General features: G+C 54.5%; 2 protein-coding genes across 2 annotated transcripts in view; one reads left to right on the top strand and one right to left on the bottom strand.

Annotated features, from left to right (window-relative positions):
- Positions 1-1462: 1462 nt before the first annotated feature.
- Positions 1463-25180, top strand: LOC147084878 (C-Jun-amino-terminal kinase-interacting protein 3-like). The gene is made up of 12 exons (XM_085979574.1): positions 1463-1575; positions 2249-2400; positions 3933-4094; positions 7251-7404; positions 8442-8522; positions 12162-12229; positions 14624-14772; positions 15106-15277; positions 15824-15937; positions 16510-16674; positions 19573-19692; positions 24119-25180. The coding sequence occupies exons 2-12, from the start codon at positions 2313-2315 to the stop codon at positions 24211-24213; spliced, it is 1368 nt and encodes a 455-aa protein (XP_085835700.1). The 5' UTR covers positions 1463-1575; positions 2249-2312; the 3' UTR covers positions 24214-25180.
- Positions 24734-25501, bottom strand: part of rasip1 (Ras interacting protein 1) — a 41962-nt gene continuing 41194 nt past the window's right edge. The window contains 1 exon segment of the mRNA XM_085979360.1: positions 24734-24835. Within this exon segment, the coding sequence (XP_085835486.1) occupies positions 24734-24835 (102 nt within the window).

The raw sequence follows: 25501 nt of genomic DNA, 5'->3' as shown, positions 1-25501 counted from the left end.
AATTGGAGGGTCGTAGGGCTGGAGGAGGTTACAGAGATAGGGAGGGGGGCGAGGGCCATGGAGGGATTTGAACAGGAGGATGAGAATTGTAGGGGCTGGAGGAGGTTACAGAGATAGGGAGGGGAGCGAGGGCCATGGAGGGATTTGAACAGGAGGATGAGAATTGTAGGGGCTGGAGGAGGTTACAGAGATAGGGAGGGGGGCGAGGGGCCATGGAGGGATTTGAACAGGAAGATGAGAATTGTAGGGGCTGGAGGAGGTTACAGAGATAGGGAGGGGGCGAGGGCCATGGAGGGATTTGAACAGGAGGATGAGAATTGTAGGGGCTGGAGGAGGTTACAGAGATAGGGAAGGGGCGAGGGGCCATGGAGGGATTTGAACAGGAGGATGAGAATTGTAGGGGCTGGAGGAGGTTACAGAGATAGGGAAGGGGCGAGGGGCCATGGAGGGATTTGAACAGGAGGATGAGAATTGTAGGGGCTGGAGGAGGTTACAGAGATAGGGAAGGGGCGAGGGGCCATGGAGGGATTTGAACAGGAGGATGAGAATTGTGAAATCGAGGTGTTGCCGGATCGGGAGCCAGTGTAGGTCAGCGAGCACAGGGGGTGATGGGCGAACGGGACTCGGTGCGAGTTAGGACACGGGCAGCCGAGTTTCAGATGACCTGAAGTTTACGTAGGGTGGAATGTGGGAGGCCAGCCAGGAGTGCTTTGGAATAATCGAGTCTAGAGGTGACAAAGTCATGGATGAGGGTTTCAGCAGCGGATGAGCTGAGGCGGGGCGGAGACGGGCGATGTTACGGAGGTGGAAGCAGGCGGTCTGTGTTATGCTGCGGAGATGTGGTCGGAAGCTCATTTCAGGGTCAAGTATGACACCAAGGTTGCGAACAATGTGGTTCAGCCTCAGACAGATGTTAGGGAGAGGGATGGAGTCAGTGGCTCGGGAACGGGGTTTGCGGCGGGGACTGAAATCAATGACTTCGGTCTTCCCGTTATTTAATTGCAGAAAATTTCTGCTCATCCAGAACTGGATGTCGGACAAGCGGTCTGACAATTTAGAGACTGTGGAGGGATCGAGGGAAGAGGATATGAGGTAGAGCTGGGTGTCGTCAGCGTACTGGGGCGGGGTGTCACGGGGAGATCCAGCCGCGGACAATGGGTGACACTGAGCTGGGGGAATGTACTGTGACATTGATCGGAGTCTGAATCCTGGTTCCTGCTTTGTTACTGTTAACCCCCTTCTCTCTCTCTGTCTCTCTCTCTCTCTCTCTCTCTCGGTCTGTGTCTCTCTCTCGTCTGTGTGTGCCTCTCTCCCTCTTTCCCCCCCCTCTCCCTCTTCCACCCCCCCCTCTCTCCTTCTCCCCCCCCCCCCTCCTCGCTCTCCCCCTCCCCCCCTCTCTCCCCCTCTCCCTCTTCCCCCCCCCCCCCCCTCTCCCTCTCCCCCCCCTCTCTCCTTCCCCCCCCCCCCTCTCTCTCTCTCCAGCTGTGGTGTGCCTCGGGAGTCCAGCTGTGCGAGCAGGATCTCCTCAAACTCCAACAGATGGCAGCGGACAATACAACGGAGTCAAGAGCCAAGGTGAGAACGGTCGGGTGGTGGGACGGGGATGGTGCCGCCTCTGAGCTGCGCCTGGTGCCCAAGTCCCGTACCTTCCCCCCCCCCCCCCCCCCCCCCCCCCACAAAAAGCCCGGGGTGGGGCGCAGTCCGCGGTCCTCTCTCTCTCTCTCTCTCTCTCTCTGTCTGTCCTGTCTCTCTCTCCCACTCCCACTCACCCCCTCCCTTCTCACCCCTGCCGATCTCCTCCCCCACCCCACGCTGGGGTACAGGCGCTCCGGGTAACCCGCCCGACTGCACTCCCACTTTGGAGCCAGAGCCCGCGTGAATGCTGGCTGGCTGATCGACCCAAGGGGTGCATCGCATCTGAGCCCCGATGCTGCAGGCACATAAGGGGGCGCGCGCGAGGTCACTGAACAGCAGCTAGGAGCAGGAACTCGGGGTGATATTACTTCACCCCCCCCCCTCCCCACCCCCTGCCCCCAACCACCGCTCCACCCCTCATTCTACATGCTTAGGTACTGAGGCAAACTGTGGTCCCTTAACCTGCCAAGCCTGTGATCTCGGCGCAGGTCGGAGACGGAGCCTGGGCCCCCTGTAGTTCAGAGGCAGGGACTGCTATTGGCTGATCCGGTTTAACCCCCACCCCCTTCTCCCCCACCCCCCCCCCCCCTCCCTCTCTACCCTCCCTCCGCAGGACCCGGTCCCCCCCTCTGAGCACGGTTTGGATCTGTTCTGGGACTCCCTCGGAGACGGAGGTGATGGTGATCGATGCAGGCAAGGCCAATCACGTGCTCGACCACTTCAGCATCGCCAACTGCCACATCCTGTGCACGGCCAGTGTCCCAGGTAAGGCCATTCGGGCATGGGGTGCGTCACACGGCTCTTTCTGGACAGACTGTCCCACCAGGAGAGAGCCGGGCTGGGGGTGAGGGAACGGGTCACTCCCGTCTGGGACTGTATGGCCCATGTGTGTGTGTCTCCGTGTCCGCTCCTGTACATTGTACAGCACACACAGCGGGTAAAAGAGAACGATTCATTTCCTGTCTGGGACTGTACAGCCCGTGTGTGTCTCAGTGTCAGCTCCTGTACGTGTACGGTACACACAGCGGGTAAAAGGGAGTGATTCACTCCCGCCTGGGACTGTACGGCCCGTGTGTGTCTGTGTCTCCTGTACATGTACAGTACACACCGGGTAAAAGAGAACGATTCACTCCCGTCTGGGACTGTACAGCCCGTGTGTGTCTCAGTGTCAGCTCCTGTACATTGTAGAAACATAGAAGATAGGAGCAGGAGTCGGCCATTCGGCCCCTCGAGCCTGTTCCGCCATTCAATGAGATCATGGCTGATCATCCAAACTCAGTACCCTGTCCCTGCTTTCTCCCCATATCCCTTGATCCCTTTAGCCTTAAGAAATATATCCAACTCCTTCTTGAATATATTTAATGAATTGGCCTCTACTGCCTTCTGTGGTAGAGAATTCCACAGGTTCACCACTCTCTGGGTGAAGAAATTCCTCATCATCTCCGTCCTAAATGTCTTACCCCTTATCCTTAGACTGTGACCCCTGGTTCTGGACTCCCCAACCATCAGGAACATCCTTCCTACATCTAGTCTGTCCAGTCCTGTTAGAATTTTATAAGTTTCAATGAGATCCCCTCTCATTCTTCTAAACTCCAGCGAGTATAAGCCCAATCGACCCAGTCTCTCCTCATACGTCATTCCTGCCATCCCAGGTATCAGTCTGGTGAATCTTCGCTGCACTCCCTCCATGGCAAGAACATCCTTCCTCAGATAAGGCGACCAAAACTGCACACAATACTCAAGATGTGGTCTCACCAAGGCCCTGTACAACTGCAGCAAGACATCCTTGTTCCTGTACTCGAACCCTCTCGCTACGAAGGCCAACATACCATTTGCCTTCTTAACCGCCTGCTGCACCTGCATGCTTACCTTCAGCGACTGGTGCGCAAGGACACCCAGGTCTCGTTGCACTTCCCCTTCTCCCAATCTATTGCCGTTCAGATAATCTGCCTTCCTGTTTTTGCCACCGAAGTCAATAACCTCGCATTTATCCACATTATACTGCATCTGCCCAATCACCCAACCTGTCCCAATCGTACTGGAGTTTCTCGGCATCCTCCTCACAGCACACCCGCCCACCCAGCTTTGTGTCGTCTGCAAATTTGGAGATATTACATCTAGCACAGCACACACAGCGGGTAAAAGGGAATGATTCACTCCCGTCTGAGACTGTACGGCCCGTGTGTGTGTCTCGGTGTCGGCTCCTGTACATGTACAGCACACACAGCGGGTAAAAGGGAGCGATTCACTGCCGTAAACGTTTTAACTTTTTTCCGTTTCTTCAATCCTTCCCGCAGCTTTCCACGACTCGGATTATGCGCCGCTGGGCTCCGCTCCCGCCTCGCTCTCGGGCAGTCTCGCCAGCCTCGACTCCACGGGCAGCGATGGAGCGCCTCCCCTGGAGCGGGCGTCCGACCGGGAACGGAATGGCTCGGAGCCGGACACTGGGCAGTGCGCAGGTCGGTTGAGGCTGGCCGCTTGGAATGAAGGGGGGGGTAGGCCGGGAATGGAGCCTGGGGCGTGAGTGCTGAGTCCCACACCGGATGAGGTCGGCTAACTAGGCCGGGAATGGGGCCTGGGGCGTGAGTGAGTGCCGAGTCCCACACCGGATGAGGTTGGCTAACTAGGCCGGGAATGGGGCCTGGGGTGTGAGTGAGTGCCGAGTCCCACACTGGATGAGGTTGGCTAACTAGGCCGGGAATGGGGCCTGGGGTGTGAGTGAGTGCCGAGTCCCACACTGGATGAGGTTGGCTAACTAGGCCGGGAATGGAGCCTGGGGTGTGAGTGAGTGCCGAGTCCCACACCGGATGAGGTTGGCTAACTAGGCCGGGAATGGAGCCTGGGGTGTGAGTGAGTGCCGAGTCCCACACCGGATGAGGTTGGCTAACTAGGCCGGGAATGGAGCCTGGGGCGTGAGTGAGTGCCGAGTCCCACACCGGATGAGGTTGGCTAACTAGGCCGGGAATGGAGCCTGGGGTGTGAGTGAGTGCCGAGTCCCACACCGGATGAGGTTGGCTAACTAGGCCGGGAATGGAGCCTGGTGAGTGAGTGAGTGAATGCGGAGTCCCAAACCGGATGAGGTTGGCTAACTAGGCCGGGAATGGAGCCTGGGGCGTGAGTGAGTGCTGAGTCCCACACCGGATGAGGTTGGCTAACTAGGCCGGGAATGAAGCCTGGGGCTTGCCTGCTAAGAACATGAGAAGAAGCAGGAGTCGGCCCTTCGAGCCTGCTCCGCCATTCGATGAGATCATGGCTGATCGTCTGCCTCAACTCCATTCACCGGCCCTATCGCCATATCCCTTGATGCCCTTACTAGTCAGAAATCTATCGACTTCTGTTTTGAATATACCCAATGACTGAGCCTCCACAGCCCTCTGGGGTAGAGAATTCCAAAGATTCACCACCCTCTGTGTGAAGAAATTCCTCCTCATCTCAGTCCTGAATGGCCTACCCTTTATCCTGAGGCTGTGGCCCCTGGTTCTAGACTCACCAGCCGAGGGAAACATTCTCCCAGCATCCACCCTATCAAGCCCTGTAATAATTTTGTATGCTTCAATGAGATCCCCTCTCATTCTTCTGAATTCAAGAGAATACAGGCCTAGTTTACTCAATCTCTTCTCGTACGACAGTCCCGCCATCCCAGGAATCAATCTCGTGAACCTTCGCTGCACTCCCTCTATGGCAAGTATATCCTTCCTTAGGTAAGGAGACCAAAACTGTCCACAGTACTCCAGGTGTGGTCTCACCAAGGCCCTATATAATTGGAGTAAGACTTTTTTTTACTCTTGTACTCAAATCCTCTTGTAATGAAGGCCAGCATACCATTTGCCTTCCTAATGGCTTGTTGCACCTGCACATTCACTTTCAGTGACTCATGTACAAGGACACCCAGGTCCCTTTGAGCATCTGCATTCCCCAATCTTTCACCATTTAGGAAATACTCTGCCTTTCTGTTTTTTCTACCAAAGTGGATAACTTCACATTTATCCACATTATAATCCATCTGCCATGTTCTCGCCCACTCACTGAGCCTGTCGACATCCCCTTGAAGCCTCTTCACATCCTCTTCACAACTGACACTGCCACCTAGCTTTGTGTCATCACCAAATTTGGAAATGTTACATTTAGTCCCCTCATCCAAATCATTGATATAGATTGTGAATAGCTGGGGCCCAAGCACCGATCCTCGCGGTACCACACTAGTCACAGCCTGCCATCCTGAAAAAGACCTGTTTATCCCTACTCTTTGTTTTCTGTCTGTTAACCAATTCTCAATCCATGCTAGTATATTACCCCCAATTCCATGTGCCCTCATTTTGTTCACCAACCTCTTGTGTGGGACCTTATCGAAGGCCTTCTGAAAATCCAGATACAGTACATCTACTGGTTCCCCTTTGTCTACTCCACTAGTTACATCCTCAAAGAACTCCAATAGGTTTGTCAAACAGGATTTCCCTTTCATAAATCCATGTTGACTTTGCCCAATCTTACTATTAGTTTCTAAGTGCCCAGTTATTGCATCCTTTATAATAGAATCCAGCATTTTCCCAACTACTGATGTGAGGCTAACAGGTCTGTCGTTCCCCGTTTTCTCTCTCCCTCCTTTCTTAAATAGCGGGGTTACATTTGCTATCCTCCAATCTGCAGGAACCGTTCCAGAATCTATAGAATTTTGGAAGATGACAACCAATGTGTCCGCTATCCCAATGGCCACCTCTTTCAAAACCCTAGGATATAGATCATCCGGTCCTTGGGATTTATCGACTTTTAGTCCCATTAATTTTGCTAGTGCTGTTTTTTTTTTTATTAATAATTTCTTTAAGTTCCTCATTCTCGCCACACCCTTGGTTTTCTCGTATTTCTGGGAGGTGTGTGTGATCAGTCCCACACTGGGTTGAGGTTGGCTAACTAGGCCGGGAATGGAGCCTGGGGATTGCTTGCTGTGTGAGGGGGGGCTCTGTCCCACACTGAGTGAGGTTGACTAACTAGGCCGGGAATGGAGCCTGGGGATTGCCTGCTGTGTGTGTGAGGGGTTCGGTCCCATACTGGGTTAGGCCGGGAATGGAGCCTGGGCCTTTCCTGTTCCATGTGTGAGGGGCTGAGACCCACACTGGGTGAGGTCGGCTAACCAGGCCGGGAATGGAGCCTGGGCCTTTCCTGCACACTGTGTGAGGGGCTCAGTCCCACATCAGGTGAGGTTGACTAACTAGGCCAGGAATGGAGCCTGGGGATTGTCTGCTCTGTGTGTGAGGGGCTTAGTCCCATACTGGGTTAGGCGGGGAATGGAGCCTGGGCCTTTCCTGCACTGTGTGAGGGTCTCAGTCCCACACTGGGTGAGAGTGGCAAACTAGGCCGGGAATGGAGTCTGGGGCTTGCCTGCTGTGTGAGGGGGCTCAGTCCCACACCAGGTTGAGGTCGGCTAACTAGGCCGGGATTGAAGCCTGGGCCTTTCCTGCTCTGTGTGTGAAGGGGCTCCGTCCCGTGGGATAAGATGCCGCCAAGGTTGGCCAAAGGCGGAGGAGGAGGGGGGGAAGAGCAGGGGGATTCGGGCAGGTGAACATGACGCTCTTGTGACTTGGCGGGTGACGAACCCACAACTCTTGTTTCCCTTTCAGCTCCGTCTGGGACAGACGATGACGGGGACTCCACCAGTGACCAGTCGCAGTGCTCCAGAGAGTCGGTGACCGCAGGGTCTGAGGACGATGGCCCGGGCACCCACTGCCACAGCAGTGCCTTGCCCACCGTGTGGCTGGGCTCCCAGAGTGGCCGGTGAGTGAGAGGCCCTCCCGTTCAAATCCCAATGGACCCAAACCCTTTCCCATTCATTCCCACTACACAATCCCAATGGACCCAAACCCCTTCCCATTCACTCCCACTACACAATCCCCATGGGCCCAAACCCCTTCCCATTCACTCCCACTGCACACAATCCCAATGGGCCCAAACCCCTTCCCATTCACTCCCACTGTACACAATCCCAATGGGCCCAAACCCCTTCCCATTCTCTCCCACTGTACACAATCCCAATGGGACCCAAACCCTTCCCATTCACTCCCACTGCACACAATCCCAATGGGCCCAAACCCCTTCCCATTCTCTCCCACTGTACACAATCCCAATGGACCCTACCCCTTCCCATTCAAGCCCAATAGGACCCAAACCCCTTCCCATTCACTCCCACTGTACACAATCCCAATGGACCCAAACCGCTTCCCATTCACTCCCACTGTACACAATCCCAATGGACCCAAACCCCTTCCCATTCACTCCCACTGTACACAATCCCAATGGACCCAAACCCCTTCCCATTCACTCCCACTGTACACAATCCCAATGGACACATCTATCGGACTGTCGTAAAAACCCATCTGGTTCACCAATGTCCTTTAGGGAAGGAAATCTGACGTCCTTGCCCAGTCTCGGCCTATACGTGACTCCAGTCCCACAGCAACATGGTTGACGTTTAACTGTCCCTCTGAACTGGCCCAGCAAATCGATCCGTACCAAACCACTACCAGCGGTTCAAGAAAGCGGCTCACCACCGCCTTCTCACGGGGGCCACTAAGGGACGGTCATGTGGTGGTGCACGGCGTGGTCGAATAGCCAGCTGCTTGCGTGGGGGGGGAATTAACGGGGCCTCCTTGGGGTGCGGTTCCCAGAGGGCGTCTGGCACAGGCCAGCGAGAGTTTGGGGGGGGGGAGAGGTGAAGTCAGGGGTCGGGGGAGCGGTTTTGAATGGACAGTGACCTTACACTCACACTCACTCACTCACTCACACTCTCTCTCTCTCTCTCTCGTGTCTTTCAGTCTCTTTGTCCACTCGTCCTGCTCTCGCTGGAGACGGTGTCTGCACTCCATCCGACTCAAGGACTGTATCCACAGCATCGTGTGAGTATTCAAGAGCGCGGGGTTCAAACTGGAGCAGTTTGAGGGGGGGGGGCCGCATAGAATCCTCGTCTAGAGTCATGGAGCTGGATTTTACCAACCCTGAGGTGGTGTGCCTGGAGGCAAGACTGCTGGGAAAAGACAGGAAGCAAAGAGTTGGAATAAACGGGTCTTTTTCAGAGTGGCAGGCAGTGACTAGTGGGGTACCGCAAGGATCGGTCCTTGGACCCCAGCTATTCACAATATATATTAATGATCTAGACGAGGGAACTAGATGTAATATCTCCAAGTTTGCAGACGACACAAAGCTGGGTGGGCGTGTGTGCTGTGAGGAGGATGCCGAGAAACTCCAGTATGATTTGGACAGGTTGGGTGATTGGGCAGATGCAGTATAATGTGGATAAATGCGAGGTTATCCACTTTGGTGGCAAAAACAGGAAGGCAGATTATTATCTGAATGGCAATAGATTGGGAGAAGGGGAAGTGCAACGAGACCTGGGTGTCCTTGTGCACCAGTCGCTGAAGGTAAGCATGCAGGTGCAGCAGGCGGTGAAGAAGGCAAATGGTTTGTTGGCCTTCGTAGCGAGAGGGTTTGAGTACAGGAACAAGGATGTCTTGCAGCAGTTGTACAGGGCCTTGGTGAGACCACACCTTGAGTATTGTGTGCAGTTTTGGTCACCTTATCTGAGGAAGGATGTTCTTGCCATGAAAGGAGTGCAGCGAAGATTCACCAGGCTGATATCTGGGATGGCAGGAATGACGTATGAGGAGAGATTGGGTCGATTGGGCTTGTACTCGCTGGAGTTTAGAAGAATGAGAGGGGATCTCATTGAAACTTATAAAATTCTAACAGGACTAGACAGACTAGATGCAGGAAGGATGTTCCCGATGGCCGGGGAGTCCAGAACCAGGGGTCACAGTCTAAGGATAAGGGGTAAGCCATTTACGAGTGAGATGAGGAGGAATTTCTTCACCCAGAGAGTGGTGAACCTGTGGAATTCTCTACCACAGAAGGCAGTTGAGGCCAATTCATTAAATATATTCAAGAAGGAGTTAGATATATTTCTTAAGACTAAAGAGATCAAGGGATATGGGGAGAAAGCAGGGACAGGGTACTGAATTTGGATGATCAGCCATGATCTCATTGAATGGCGGAGCAGGCTCGAGGGGCCGAATGGCCTACTCCTAGCTTCTGTTTCTATGTTTCTAAAATCACACAGAACTGGAGCGGGTCCCAACCCGCCTCCGACCAATCTTCCCGGGAGTCGGGTCCCCGATTTGCGCTGGTTCCCCCACTCCTAGAGACGGGAACAGGATTACAGCCACTTAACTGCCCGTTAACAGGTAGTTATGAGGCTTTTTTACCCATTCTTCCGCTGCTGCTGTGGACTTCCCGCCGTCGGGGAAACCCCGCCAGGGCAAGTGAGGCGTGCTGTGGGTCTGTTGTAATTTTTTGTGTATAGATGACATCTGTCGAAGTGGTGTGGAGGATGCACTGGGACACCGGTGAGTATCGGAGGTGAGGAAATGTTGTGAAAGTAATTTTTAACGTGCTTTCTGCAGGTGACGAGCTGTGAAGTGTTTGTGTAGCCTCATCTCATCGGGAGAAGTGACAGATGGCTTCTGCAATCTCAGCTGATGTCTGTTTTATCCTAAGGAGAGAGTTATTGGAGAGCCTGGGGGGCAAGGGCTCACCTTTGGACAGTGATTGTCGGTGTTTGACAGCACCTCAATGCTGTCAAACCCTGTCAAATCATCTGTCAAATGAGTGTAGTGCACATGCCTTTGAGAAAGCCGGCAGATGAAGCTTCATCACCTGACATTCGCTTTCCCTTAATTGGCCGGCAAGCCCGCAGGGCGGGGCTTAACCAGGCCAATCAGGGTAAAATAGCGTCCGCTCGTCGGACGTTGCTGGGGCGGGCCTAGAACCTGAAAACCAGCAGTCCCGCCTCGAACTCGGCCTTCCGAGTAGGATTCCACCCAGAGAGTCATAACGGCACAGAAGGCGGCCATTCAGCCCATCGAATCCGTGCCGGCTCTCTGGAGAGCGATCCAGTCAGTCCCACTCCCCCGCTCTCTCCCTGTAGCCCTGCAAGTTTATTTCCCTCAAGTGCCTATCCAGTCTCCCCTTGAAAACATCGAGTGTCTCCGCTTCCACCACTTCCGTCAGCAGCAAGATCCAGGTTCTCACCACTCACTGCAGGGAAAAAAGTTTTTCCTCACGTCCCCCCTGTATCTCTTGCCCAAAACCTTAAATCTGTGACCCCTAGTCCTTGTACCATCAACTAGTGGGAACAGCCGTTCCCCATCTAGCCTATCCAAACCCGTCATAGAAACACAGAAGATAGGAGCAGGAGTCGGCCATTCGGCCCCTCGAGCCTGCTCCGCCATTCAATGAGATCATGGCTGATCATCCAAATTCAGTACCCTGTCCCTGCTTTCTCCCCATATCCCTTGATCCCCTTAGCCTTAAGAAATATATCCAACTCTTTCTTGAATATATTTAATGAATTGGCCTCAACTGCCTTCTGTGGTAGAGAATTCCACAGGTTCACCACTCTCTGGGTGAAGAAATTCCTCCTCATCTCAGTCCTAAATGGCTTACCCCTTATCCTTAGACTGTGACCCCTGGTTCTGGACTCCCCCGCCATCGGGAACATCCTTCCTGCATCTAGTCTGTCTAGTCCTGTTAGAATTTTATAAGTTTCAATGAGATCCCCTCTCATTCTTCTAAACTCCAGCGAGTATAAACCCAATCGATCCAATCTCTCCTCATACGTCATTCCTGCCATCCCAGGTATCAGCCTGGTGAATCTTCGCTGCACTCCCTCCATGGCAAGAACATCCTTCCTCAGATAAGGTCATAATCTTGTCCACCTCTATCACATCACCCCCTCAACCTCCTTCGCTCTAGTGAAAACAAATCCAGCTTCTCGAACCTGTCCTTGTCACTAAGATTTCCCCCCCCCCCCCCCCCCCCCATCCCCTGGGATGGCAGGAATGACGTATGAGGAGAGATTGGGTCGATTGGGCTTATACTCGCTGGAGTTTAGAAGAATGAGAGGGAATCTCATTGAAACTTATAAAATTCTAACAGGACTGGACAGACTAGATGCAGGAAGGATGTTCCTGATGGCGGGGGAGTCCAGAACCAGGGGTCACTGTCTAAGGATAAGGGGTAAGCCATTTAGGACAGAGATGAGGAGGAATTTCTTCACCCAGAGTGGTGAACCTGTGGAATTCTCTACCACAGAAGACAGTAGAGGCCAATTCATTAAATGTATTCAAGAAGGAGTTAGATATATTTCTTAAGGCTAAAGGGATATGGGGAGAAGGCAGGGACAGGGTACTGAATTTGGATGATCAGCCATGATCTCGGTGAATGGCGGAGCAGGCTTGAGGGGCCGAATGGCCGACTCCTGCTCCTATCGTCTATGTTTCTATGGGAGGGACCATTCTGGTAAATCTCCTCCGCACCCTCTCGAGGGCCTTCACATCCTTCCCAAAGTGTGGGGGGACCAGACTCTCTCTGGGAGTGGTGTTCGTGAGGGGCGAGGTGAGGGGGTTGGCAGGGCGGAGTGGCTTGACTGTGACCCTCGGTGCTGACCCTTCCCATTTGACCCCCCGTCCCTCCTTCCGCAGGTACACCCGTGGGTTTGTGGTGGCGACGCTCGGGAACGGAACTCTGGCCATCTTCAACCGCAACTCAGGTACGTAACCCCCGAACCCACCGTCGGCCGATAGACCCCCCTCCCCACGCCTCCCCTTTTCAGATCAAAGGCTTCCCTCTCCCTGGGGGCGCGGGAGGGGTGTTGGGTAGTCTGAACGTATCTTCGGGGATGGCAGGACTGTCGTATGAGGAGAGATTGGGTCGACTGGGCCTGTCTGAGCGAAGAAGACCTGAGGGGGTGACCTGATTGAGGTGTACAAAATTATGAGGGGTGTAGATAGAAAGGAACTTTTTCCCCTTAGTAGAGGGGTCAATAACCAGGGGGCATCGTTTCAAGGTAAGGGGCAGGGGATTTGAGGAAAAACTTTTTCACTCAGGGTGGTTGGAATGTGGAACTCACTGCCTGAAAGGGTGGTAGAGGCAGGAACCCTCACAACATAACATAAGAAATAGGAGCAGGAGTAGGCCAATCGGCCCCTCGAGCCTGCTCCGCCATTCAATAAGATCATGGCTGATCTGATCCTAACCGCCAATCTACTATCACAGAACCATCTCCTGAATCTAACAGAATTAGACACACGAAATAGGAGCAGGATCAGGCTACACGGCCCCTGGGCCCGCTCCGCTACCCACAGGGCCATGACCGATCCGAACCTAGACTCGTGTCCAAATTCCTGCCCGCTCCCCGTAACCCTTAATTCCCTTTACTTCTAGGAAACTGTCTATTTCTGTTTTAAATTTATGTAATGATGTAGCTTCGACAGCTTTTTGGGGCAGCATATTCCACGGACCTACCACCCTCTGAGTGAAGTAGTTCCTCCTCATCTCAGTTTTGAAAGAGCAGCCCCTTATTCTAAGACTATGCCCCCTAGTTCTAGTTTCACCCATCATCGGGAACATCTTCCCCGCATCCACCCGATCCAACCCCTTCACAATCTTATATGTTTCAATAAGATCGCCTCTCATTCTTCTGAACTCCAATGAGTAGAGTCCCAATCTACTCAACCTCTCCTCGTATGTCCATCCCCTCATCCCCGGGATTAACCGAGTGAACCTTTGTACTGACTCGAGAGCAAGTATGTCCTTTCTTAAGTATGGACACCAAAACTGTACGCAGTATTCCAGGTGCGGTCTCACCAATACCTTGTACAACTGAAGCAATACCTCCCTATTTTTATATTCTATCCCCCTAGCAATGAAAGCCAACATTCCATTGGCCTTCTTAATCACTTGCTGCACCTGCATACTAACCTTTTGAGTTTCGTGCACCAGGACCCCCAGATCCCTTTGTACTTCAGTACTTTCCAGTTTCTTGCCATTAAGATAATAACTTGCTCAACATTCAAGAAGCATTTGGATGAGCACTTGAAACGCCATAGCATACAAGGCTACGGACCAAGTGCTGGAAAATGGGATTAGAATAGACAGGGCTTGATGGCTGGCGCGGACACGATGGACCGAAGGGCCTCTCTCTGTGCTGTATAACTCTATGTATTCACTAGAGTTTAGAAGAATGAGAGGGGATCTCGTGGAAACGTATAAAATTCTGACAGGGCTAGACAGACTGGATGCAGTGAGGATGTTTCCCCTGGCTGGGGGGGTCTAGAACGAGGGGTCACAGTCTCAGGATACTGGGTAGGACATTTAGGACTGAGATGAGGAGAAATTTCTTCACTGAGGGTGGTGAACCTGTGGAATTCTCTACCACAGAAGGCTGTGGAGGCCAAGTCACTGAATATATTTAAGAAGGAGATAGATTTCTAGACACAAAAGGCATCAAGGGGTATGGGAAGTGTCGAGTATTTTAAACCAAAACTCGACACAAGGTTTTCAGAGCGATGGTCAAGTTGCCTTATCTGAGGAAGGATGTCATTGCCATGGAGGAAGTGCAGCGAAGATTCACCAGACTGGTACCTGGGATGGCAGGAATGACGTATGAGGAGAGATTGGGTCGATTGGGCTTGTACTCGCTGGAGTTTAGAAGAATGAGAGGGGATCTCATTGAAACTTATAAAATTCTAACAGGACTGGACAGACTAGATGCATGAAGGATGTTCCTGATGGCGGGGGAGTCCAGAACCAGGGGTCACAGTCTGAGGATAAGGGGTAAGCCATTTAGGACAGAGATGAGGAGGAATTTCTTCACCCAGAGAGTGGTGAACCTGTGGAATTCTCTACCACAGAAGGCAGTGGAGGCCAATTCATTAAATATATTCAAGAAGGAGTTAGATATATTTCTTAAGGTTAAAGGGATCAAGGGATATGGGGAGAAGGCAGGGACAGGGTACTGAATTTGGATGATCAGCCATGATCTCATTGAACGGCGGAGCAGGCTCGAGGGGCCGAATGGCCGACTCCTGCTCCTATCTTCTATGTTTCTATGTTGCTCTTGCTGATCCTCTGTCTCGTCCTGGTCCTCCTCCTTCTCCTGCAGACGGGACGTGGGACGTGACCGGCTATCGCTCGCTGGACCTCGGGCGACCGCGCCAGAACGTGCGCTGTGCGGCCCCCGTCGCGGACAAGGTCTGGTGCGGGTACAGGAACCGTGTCTACGTCATCAACCCGCGGGCGGCCAAGATCGAGGTGAGCGGTAGCGCGGCCAGCCAAGCGGGGGAAACCAGGTTCCTCGACCAGGCCACGTCAACCGTGCACGTTTCGAGCCAAATTATAGAATCGCGTCAAAGGTACAGCACAGGACTGGGCTCGAGGGGCTGAATGGTCTGTTCTTCAGTTGTACCTGGCCTGGGAGTGTTTGATAGGACAGTGTAGAGGGAGCTTTACTCTGTATCTAACCCGTGCTGTACCTGCCCTGGGAGTGTTTGATGGGACAGTGTAGAGGGAGCTTTACTCTGTATCTAACCCGTGCTGTACCTGCCCTGGGAGTGTTTGATGTTTCATCGTCTGTCTCCGCTGCAGAAATGGTTCGATGTGACGCCCCGGGTGGAGAGTCAGGTCCGCCACCTGGCCTGTCTGGGGCAGGGGGTGTGGGTCTCCGTGCGGCTGGAATCCACACTCCGTCTCTTCCACGCTCGCTCGGGACAGCCCCTGCAGGAGGTCGACATCCAGCCCTTCGTGAGCACTATGTTCGGTGAGTGATTGGGGAGGCGAGCGTCTGTCTCTGTGTCTCTGGCTATGGGGAGAAGGTGGGTAGGTGGTGTTGAGGAATATGGGGAGAAGGTGGGGTTGAGGATATGGGGAGAAGGTGGGTGGGTGGGGATGGGGAGAAGGTGGGTAGGTGGGGTTGAGGGATATGGGGAGATGGTGGGTCGGTGGGGTTGAAGGATATGGGGAGAAGGTGGGTAGGTGGGGTTGAAGGATATGGGGAGAAGGTAGTGTTGGGGGATGGGGAGAAGGTGGGTCGGTGGGGTTGAGGGATATGGGGAGAAGGTGGGTAGGTGGGATTGAGGATATGGGGAGAAGGTGGGTGAGGTTGAGGGATATGAGGAGAAGGTGGGTAGGTGGGGTTGAGGATATGGCGAGAAGGTGGGTAGGTGGGATTGAGGGATATGGGGAGAAGGTGGGTAGGTGGGGTTGAGGGTTATGAAGGTGACTGAGGGGTAGGGTGTGGTAGGAGGGAGTCTGTGGTGATGTGCTGTTGTTGTGTCGCGCTCTGACTGCCTCTCGTGTTCGGCAGGATCTGGCCCTCTTGGGCTGTCCTTCCTGCAGGTGACGGCCATGTCTATATTCTGTAAGCGGCTGTGGATCGGGACAGGAACCGGGATTGTCGTCTCCCTGCCCCTGTCTGCTGGTGAGTGAGGGAGCTGGAGTAACACCAGTAGAGATAGAGAGTAAAACAGTATTTGCTTCTGGGGCGGTTTATGTCTGACAATAAATCCCACTTGTCGTCTTAGCCTGCATTATTTGAGGTGAGTGACCCAGGAAGGTGACAGGGGCTTACCATGGACAATCGGTAAACCCCTCCACCAATAAATCTCGGCAACAGGGGTTACTGAGTGACCGTGTGAGGGAGCTGGATTAACATCAGTAGAGATACAGTCAGTAACAGGGCGCTGGGGGGGGAGAGGGGTTACTGAGGCAGCTGGATTAACATCAGTAGAGATAGTCAGAAACACAACGGTTGCTTCTGTGACGGTTTATATCCGGCAATAAATCCCACTTGTCATCTTAGCCTGAATTATTTGAGCGGAGCAACCCAGGGAAGGGGCGAAGGGGTTTACGCTGGGCCATCCGGTTAACGCCTCCGCAAATAAATTAAGAGGTAGGGGGGATGTGGGTGGTATGGAGCTGGATTAAGCCGGCCCGTGTTCTAGCATCACCCCAGTGTCGTCGCGCTCTCAACGCCGCCATTTCTTTCACCAGAGCCGGAGCCCGGGACGGCGCCGACGATCGCCAACGGCTCCCCTGCGGGTCAGGAGGAGCAGCTGCAAGGGGCGGGACTGGCCGCCTCCATCCCATACTGCCTGCTGGCGCTGGCGCAGATTTGTTTCCATGGACACCGCGACGCCGTGAGGTTTTTTGTGGCTGGTGTGTTTACAGAAAAACAGGGGGTTAAGTTAGGAGGACGGGTTGCACGGGCGAAGCTTATATCCCCTCGAGTACAGAAGATGAGAAATAGGAGAAATGTGAAGTTGTCCACTTCGGTCGGAAAAATAGAAAAGCAGAGTGTTTTTTAAATGGTGAGAGATTGGGAAATGTTGGTGTTCAGAGGGACCTGGATGTCCTTGTACACGAATCACTGAAAGTTAACAGAGAAACATAGAAGATAGGAGCAGGAGTAGGCCATTCGGCCCCTCGAGCCTGCTCTGCCATTCACCGAGATCATGGCTGATCATCCAAATTCAGTACCCTGTCCCTGCTTTCTCCCCATATCCCTTGATCCCTTTAGCCTTAAGAAATATATCCAACTCCTTCTTGAATATATTTAATGAATTGGCCTCAACTGCCTTCTGTGGTAGATGATTCCACAGGTTCACCACTCTCTGGGTGAAGAAATTCCTCCTCCATCTCTGTCCTAAATGGCTTACCCCTTATCCTTAGACTGTGACCCCTGGTCCAGGACTCCCCGACCATCGGGAACATCCTTCCTGCGTCTAGTCTGTCTAGTCCTGTTAGAATTTTATAAGTTTCAATGAGATCCCCTCTCATTCTTCTAAACTCCAGTGAGTATAAGCCCAATCGACCTAATCTCTCCTCGTACGTCATTCCTGCCATCCCAAGTATCAGTCTGGTGAATCTTTGCTGCACTCCCTCCATGGCAAGAACATCCTTCCTCAGATAAGGCGACCAAAACTGCACACAATACTCAAGGTGTGGCCTCACCAAGGCCCTGTACAACTGCAGCAAGACATCCTTGTTCCTGTACTCAAACCCTCTTGCTACGAAGGCCAACATACCATTTGCCTTCTTAACCGCCTGCTGCACCTGCATGCTTACCTTCAGCGACTGGTGCACAAGGACACCCAGGTCTCGTTGCACTTCCCCTTCTCCCAATCTATTGACGTTCAGATAATCTGCCTTCCTGTTTTTGCCACCAAAGTGGATAACCTCGCATTTATCCACATTGGGCAGATGCATGGCAGATGCAGTATAATCACCCAACCTGTCCAAATCATACTGGAGTTTCTCGGCATCCTCCTCACAGCACACACGCCCACCCAGCTTATGTGTCGTCTGCAAACTGGGAGATATTACATCTAGTTCCCTTGTCTAGATCATTAATATATATTGTGAATAGCTGGGGTCCAAGGACCGATCCCTGCGGTACCCCACTAGTCACTGCCTGCCACTTGGAAAATGACCCGTTTATTCCAACTCTTTGCTTCCTGTCTGCCAACCAGTTCTCTATCCAAGTCAATACCTTGCCCCCAATCCCACAGTACTCCAGGTGTGGTCTCACCAAGGCCCTGTACAATTGTAGCAAGACTTCCTTACTCTTATACACCAACCCCCTTGCAATAAAGGCCAACATGCCATTTGCCTCCCTCATTGCTTGCTGTACCTGCATGCTAGCTTTCTGTGTTTCCTATACGAGGACCCCCAAATCTCTCCACACCAACATTTGAATGTCTTTTAAATGGTGAGAAACTTTCTGTTGTTCTATTCTTCCCACCAAAGTCAATAACCTCACATTTCCCTACATTACACTCCATCTGCCACCTTACCAGAGGTTATCCACTTTGGTGGCAAAAACAGGAAGGCAGATTATTACCTGAACGGCAATAGATTGGGAGAAGGGGAAGTGCAACGAGACCTGGGTGTCCTTGTGCACCAGTCGCTGAAGGTAAGCATGCAGGTGCAGCAGGCGGTTAAGAAGGCAAATGGTATGTTGGCCTTCGTAGCGAGAGGGTTCGAGTACAGGAGCAAGGATGTCTTGCTGCAGTTGTACAGGGCCTTGGTGAGACCGCACCTTGAGTATTGTGTGCAGTTTTGGTCGCCTTATCTGAGGAAGGATGTTCTTCCCACGGAAGGAGTGCAGCGAAGATTCACCAGACTGATACCTGGGATGGCAGGAATGAGGAGAGATTGGGTTGATTGGGCTTATACTCGCTAGAGTTTAGAAGATTGAGAGGGGATCTCATTGAAACTTATAAAATTCTAACAGGACTAGACAGACTAGATGCAGGAAGGATGTTCCCGATGGCGGGGGGAGTCCAGAACCAGGGGTCACAGTCTAAGGATAAGGGGTAAACCATTTAGGACAGAGATGAGGAGGAATTTCTTCACCCAGAGAGTGGTGAACCTGTGGAATTCTCTACCACAGAAGGCGGTGGAGGCCAATTCATTAAATATATTCAAGAAGGAGTTAGATATATTTCTTAAGGCTAAAGGGATCAAGGGATATGGGGAGAAAGCAGGGACAGGGTACTGAGTTTGGATGATCATTGAATGGCGGAGCAGGCTCGAGGGGCCGAATGGCCTACTCCTGCTCCTATCTTCTGTGTTTCTATGTTACTGCCCACTCACTCAGTCTATCTATATCCCTTTGCAGACTTTCTGTTCTCCTCACTGCTTACTGTCCCACCTAGCTTTGTATCGTCAGCAAACTTGGACACATTACACTCAGTCCCTTCATCCAAATCATTAACATAGATTGTAAATAGCTGAGGCCCCAACACTGATCCTTGCCGTACCCCACTAGTCACAGCCTGCCAACCTGAAAAAGACCTGTGTATCCCTGGGAGTGTCAAGTGATTCAGTCTTGATAGTAAAAAGAGAGGGACTATTAATGGTACAATTTTAAACAGGGAGTGCAGGAACAGTGGGACCTGGGGGGGGTCTATGTACATCAATCTTTGAATAAGGCTGGACATGTTGACAAAGCTGTTAAAAAGGCATGTGAGGTGCTATCCTCGTCGCGGTTTACTATCGTTCGAAGTTTCTCGTGTGTTAACATTATCTCTCTCTCTCTCTGCCCGGGATCAGCCTCCATCAATGCGGGTATTGGTGGGCTTGGAGAAGGCTCCTCCTCGAATTCCGAGACACAGGACCTACCGTCCTATTTGGTCATGAGTGGCGGTGAAGGCTACATCAACTTCAGGATTGGTGCGTTTCTCTTGTGATTTTGTTGTCCTGTGTGCTCAGGAGTGACCAATATCCAATATCCTGTGGGTGAGGGTCAGTGGATACTGAGGGAGATGGGAGCCTCTCGGTCCCTGTGGGTGAGAGTCAATGGGTACAGAGGGAGACTGGAGCCTCTCGGTCCCTGTGGGTGAGGGTCAGTGGATACTGAGGGAGACGGGAGCCTCTCGGTCCCTGTGGGTGAGAGTCAATGGGTACTGAGGGAGACTGGAGCCTCTCGGTCCCTGTGGGTGAGGGTCAGTGGGTACCGAGGGAGATAGGAGCCTCTCTGTCCCTGTGGGCGAGGGTCAGTGGGTACTGAGGGAGACAGGAGCCTCTCGGTCCCTGTGGGTGAGGGTCAGTGGGTACTGAGGGAGACAGGAGCCTCTCGGTCCCTGTGGGTGGAAGTCAGTGGGTACTGAGGGAGATGGGAGCCTCTCGGTCCCTGTAGGTGAGGGTCAGTGGGTACTGAGGGAGACAGGAGCCTCTCGGTCCCTGTGGGTGAGGGTCAGTGAGTACTGAGGGAGACAGGAGCCTCTCGGTCCCTGTGGGTGGAAGTCAGTGGGTACTGAGGGAGACAGGAGCCTCTCGGTCCCTGTGGGTGAGAGTCAGTGTGTACTGAGGGAGATGGGAGCCTCTCGGTCCCTGTAGGTGAGAGTCAGTGGGTACTGAGGAAGACAGGAGCCTCTCGGTCCCTGTGGGTGAGGGTCAGTGGGTACTGAGGGAGACAGGAGCCTCTCGGTCCCTGTGGGTGAGGGTCAGTGGGTACTGAGGGAGACAGGAGCCTCTCGGTCCCTGTGGGTGAGGGTCAGTGGGCACTGAGGGAGACAGGAGCCTCTCGGTCCCTGTGGGTGAGGGTCAGTGTGTACTGAGGGAGACAGGAGCCTCTCGGTCCCTGTGGGTGAGGGTCAGTGGGTACTGAGGGAGACAGGAGCCTCTCGGTCCGGCGAGGGTCAGTGTGGGTACTGAGGGAGACAGGAGCCTCTTGGTCCCTGTGGGCAAGGGTCAGTGTGGGTACTGAGGGAGACAGGAGCCTCTCGGTCCCTGTGGGTGAGGGTCAGTGGGTACTGAGGGAGACAGGAGCCTCTCGGTCCCTGTGGGTGAGGGTCAGTGGGCACTGATGGAGACAGGAGCCTCTCGGTCCCTGTGGGTGAGGGTCAGTGGGTACTGAGGGAGACAGGAGCCTCTCGGTCCCTGTGGGTGAGAGTCAGTGGGTACTGAGGGAGACAGGAGCCTCGGTCCCTGTGGGTGAGAGTCAGTGGGTACTGAGGGAGACAGGAGCCTCGGTCCCTGTGGGTGAGAGTCAGTGGGTACCGAGGGAGATAGGAGCCTCTGTCCCTGTGGGTGAGAGTCAGTGGGTACTGAGGGAGACAGGAGCCTCTCTGTCCCTGTGGGTGAGGGTCAGTGGGTACTGAGGGAGACAGGAGCCTCTCTGTCCCTGTGGGTGAGGGTCAGTGGGCACTGAGGGAGACAGGAGCCTCTCGGTCCCTGTGGGTGAGAGTCAGTGGGTACTGAGGGAGACAGGAGCCTCTCTGTCCCTGTGGGTGAGGGTCAGTGGGCACTGAGGGAGACAGGAGCCTCTCGGTCCCTGTGGGTGAGAGTCAGTGGGTACTGAGGGAGACAGGAGCCTCTCGGTCCCTGTGGGTGAGGGTCAGTGGGTACTGAGGGAGACAGGAGCCTCTCTGTCCCTGTGGGTGAGGGTCAGTGGGCACTGAGGGAGACAGGAGCCTCTCGGTCCCTGTGGGTGAGAGTCAGTGGGTACTGAGGGAGACAGGAGCCTCGGTCCCTGTGGGTGAGAGTCAGTGGGTACCGAGGGAGATAGGAGCCTCTGTCCCTGTGGGTGAGGGTCAGTGGGTACTGAGGGAGACAGGAGCCTCTCGGTCCCTGTGGGTGAGAGTCAGTGGATACTGAGGGAGACAGGAGCCTCTCAGTCCCTGTGGGTGAGGGTCAGTGGATACTGAGGGAGACAGGAGCCTCTCGGTCCCTGTGGGTGAGGGTCAGTGGATACTGAGGGAGACAGGAGCCTCACGGTCCCTGTGGGTGAGGGTCAGTGGATACTGAGGGAGACAGGAGCCTCTCGGTCCCTGTGGGTGAGGGTCAGTGGGTACTGAGGGAGACAGGAGCCTCTCGGTCCCTGTGGGTGAGGATCAGTGGGGACTGAGGGAGACAGGAGCCTCGGTCCCTGTGGGTGAGAGTCAGTGGGTACTGAGGGAGACAGGAGCCTCGGTCCCTGTGGGTGAGAATCAGTGGGTACTGAGGGAGATAGGAGCCTCTGTCCCTGTGGGTGAGGGTCAGTGGGTACTGAGGGAGACAGGAGCCTCTCGGTCCCTCTGGGTGAGAGTCAGTGGGTACTGAGGGAGACAGGAGCCTCGGTCCCTGTGGGTGAGAGTCAGTGGGTACCGAGGGAGACAGGAGCCTCTCGGTCCCTGTGGGTGAGGGTCAGTGGGTACTGAGGGAGACAGGAGCCTCTCGGTCCCTGTGGGTGAGAGTCAGTGGGTACTGAGGGAGACAGGAGCCTCTCGGTCCCTGTGGGTGAGGGTCAGTGGGTACCGAGGGAGATAGGAGCCTCTGTCCCTGTGGGTGAGGGTCAGTGGGTACTGAGGGAGACAGGAGCCTCTTGGTCCCTGTGGGTGAGGGTCAGTGGACACTGAAGGAGACAGGAGCCTCTCGGTCCCTCTGGGTGAGAGTCAGTGGGTACTGAGGGAGACAGGAGCCTCGGTCCCTGTGGGTGAGGGTCAGTGGGTACTGAGGGAGACAGGAGCCTCTCGGTCCCTGTGGGTGAGAGTCAGTGTGTACTGAGGGAGACAGGAGCCTCTCGGTCCCTGTGGGTGAGGGTCAGTGGGTACTGAGGGAGACGGGAGCCTCTCGGTCCCTGTGGGTGAGGGTCAGTGGGTACTGAGGGAGACAGGAGCCTCTCGGTCCCTGTGGGTGAGAGTCAGTGGGTACTGAGGGAGACTGGAGCCTCTCGGTCCCTGTGGGTGAGGGTCAGTGGGTACTGAGGGAGACAGGAGCCTCTCGGTCCCTGTGGGTGAGGGTCAGTGGGTACAGAGGGAGAGAGGAGCCTCTCGGTCCCTGTGGGTGAGAGTCAGTGGGTACTGAGGGAGACAGGAGCCTCTCGGTCCCTGTGGGTGAGGGTCAGTGGATACTGAGGGAGACAGGAGCCTCTCGGTCCCTGTGGGTGAGGGTCAGTGGGTACTGAGGGAGACAGGAGCCTCTCGGTCCCTGTGGGTGAGAGTCAGTGGGTACCGAGGGAGATAGGAGCCTCTGTCCCTGTGGGTGAGGGTCAGTGGGTACTGAGGGAGACAGGAGCCTCTCGGTCCCTGTGGGTGAGAGTCAGTGTGTACTGAGGGAGACAGGAGCCTCTCGGTCCCTGTGGGTGAGGGTCAGTGGGTACTGAGGGAGACAGGAGCCTCTCGGTCCCTGTGGGTGAGGGTCAGTGGGTACTGAGGGAGACAGGAGCCTCTCGGTCCCTGTGGGTGAGGGTCAGTGGGTACTGAGGGAGACAGGAGCCTCTCGGTCCCTGTGGGTGAGGGTCAGTGGGTACTGAGGGAGACAGGAGCCTCTCGGTCCCTGTGGGTGAGGGTCAGTGGGTACTGAGGGAGACAGGAGCCTCTCGGTCCCTGTGGGTGAGGGTCAGTGGGTACAGAGGGAGAGAGGAGCCTCTCGGTCCCTGTGGGTGAGAGTCAGTGGGTACTGAGGGAGACAGGAGCCTCTCGGTCCCTGTGGGTGAGGGTCAGTGGGTACAGAGGGAGAGAGGAGCCTCTCGGTCCCTGTGGGTGAGGGTCAGTGGGTACTGAGGGAGACAGGAGCCTCGGTCCCTGTGGGTGAGAGTCAGTGGGTACCGAGGGAGATAGGAGCCTCTGTCCCTGTGGGTGAGGGTCAGTGGGTACTGAGGGAGACAGGAGCCTCTCGGTCCCTGTGGGTGAGAGTCAGTGGGTACTGAGGGAGACAGGAGCCTCGGTCCCTGTGGGTGAGAGTCAGTGGGTACCGAGGGAGATAGGAGCCTCTGTCCCTGTGGGTGAGGGTCAGTGGGTACTGAGGGAGACAGGAGCCTCTCGGTCCCTGTGGGTGAGGGTCAGTGGATACTGAGGGAGACAGGAGCCTCTCGGTCCCTGTGGGTGAGGGTCAGTGGATACTGAGGGAGACAGGAGCCTCACGGTCCCTGTGGGTGAGGGTCAGTGGGTACAGAGGGAGAGAGGAGCCTCTCGGTCCCTGTGGGCGAGGGTCAGTGGGTACTGAGGGAGACAGGAGCCTCTCGGTCCGGCGAGGGTCAGTGTGGGTACTGAGGGAGACAGGGGCCTCTTGGTCCCTGTGGGCGAGGGTCGAACACATCTTGCGATGCCTGGTATCTCTTCCCCGCCCCACTCAATGTGTCTCTTTTTTTTCCCCCCATCTCTCTCCCTCCGTGCAGGCGATGACACAGGAGACGGGGAGCAACTTCGGGGGCCCCTCATGATGCGGAAATCCGAGAGGAGCCACTTAATCGTGTGGCAGATGAAGACGTGACGCGGAGGACCGTAACCAGGAGCAGGAGTCTGCCGGCCGGGTTGCGGGACAAGTGGGTTTGGCGGGGTGGGGCGGGTTTAATCCTGGGAGTAACTGGAAAATGATTCATTGGAGCCCAGTTCTGAAATCTGATGCACTTTTCGTGGAGGCCAGCAGGAGGGAGAAGGGAGGTCTCGAGTCTGCGCGCTCGTTCGACCGCGCGCGAGGACCGGGTTTAAGCCGGGCGGTCAATTGAGCATCTCCGAGATGTGTCTTTGCGGCGGTGTGTGTGTGTGTGTTTTTATTTTCCACCCTCTTATTTATACTTCGGGTGAACTTGTGTCCTCCGGGAACCTGAGCCGGGCGGAGTTGGGGGAGGGGGGAGAGAACCCGATCTAGGACTGTGCGCGCGATCTGAGCACCGGGGATTCGTGTGGGGTGCAAAAGAGAGGGGAGGCGCAGCCTATTTCGAGACACTCCACTTCCCCCAATGGCAGATTCACCTGGGTGGAGGAGAGGGAAATTGAGGAAGATAAGGCAACTAGCTCCAGCCCCCCTTGGGTTTGAGGTGGGTCGTCTTGCTGTCTTCAACTGCTTTCCTTCCGTTCCCCCGCCACTTGTCCAGTGTGGTCCTCAGCCTCGCCTAAAGGACAAGAGCTTCCCATCCCATGCCGATCACGAGCCGGGGCGATGGGGGGGTGGGTGGGGAGAAGGGGGGTGATAATTGCACGCACTCCCTCCTTGGAGGGGCGGGAGTCTAAAATCGGCCAGGATTTGATCCTTGGCCCCTGCTCGCTGGGAAGGAAGGGAGTCCGGCCGCGACGCGCGCCCCGGTCGAATAGCCGCCTCGCCCCAATTTCGAATCGGAGGTGCCTTTTTGGGAGAGGAGGGAGGGGCTGGTGCTGGGATTGTGTCACTGTCTCTGTGTGACTCGTCTTCACTGATATGTAGTCTATTTTTTTAATTGAAATAAAGAAATCAAGAAACACGGTGCTGTTGATTCAGCTTTCCTGAGAATGCCATCATGGTTATTAAGCACAGAACAAAGCCTAACCAAGGCAGGTACAGCACGGGGTTAGATACAGAGTAAAGCTCGCTCTACACTGTCCCATCAAACACTCCCAGGGCAGGTACAGCACGGGTTAGATACAGAGTAAAGCTCCCTCTACACTGTCCCATCAAACACTCCCAGGGCAGGTACAGCACGGGTTAGATACAGAGTAAAGCTCCCTCTACACTGTATCTAACCCCGTGCTGTACCTGCCCTGGGAGTGTTTGATGGGACAGTGTAGAGGGAGCTTTACTCTGT

This window comes from Somniosus microcephalus, unplaced genomic scaffold, assembly GCF_052327205.1.
Source record: "Somniosus microcephalus isolate GS21.2 unplaced genomic scaffold, FLI_Smic_1.0 unresolved_chr9, whole genome shotgun sequence".
NCBI classification, from domain to species: Eukaryota; Metazoa; Chordata; class Chondrichthyes; order Squaliformes; family Somniosidae; genus Somniosus; species Somniosus microcephalus.
This window is presented reverse-complemented; position numbering and strand designations above follow the sequence as displayed.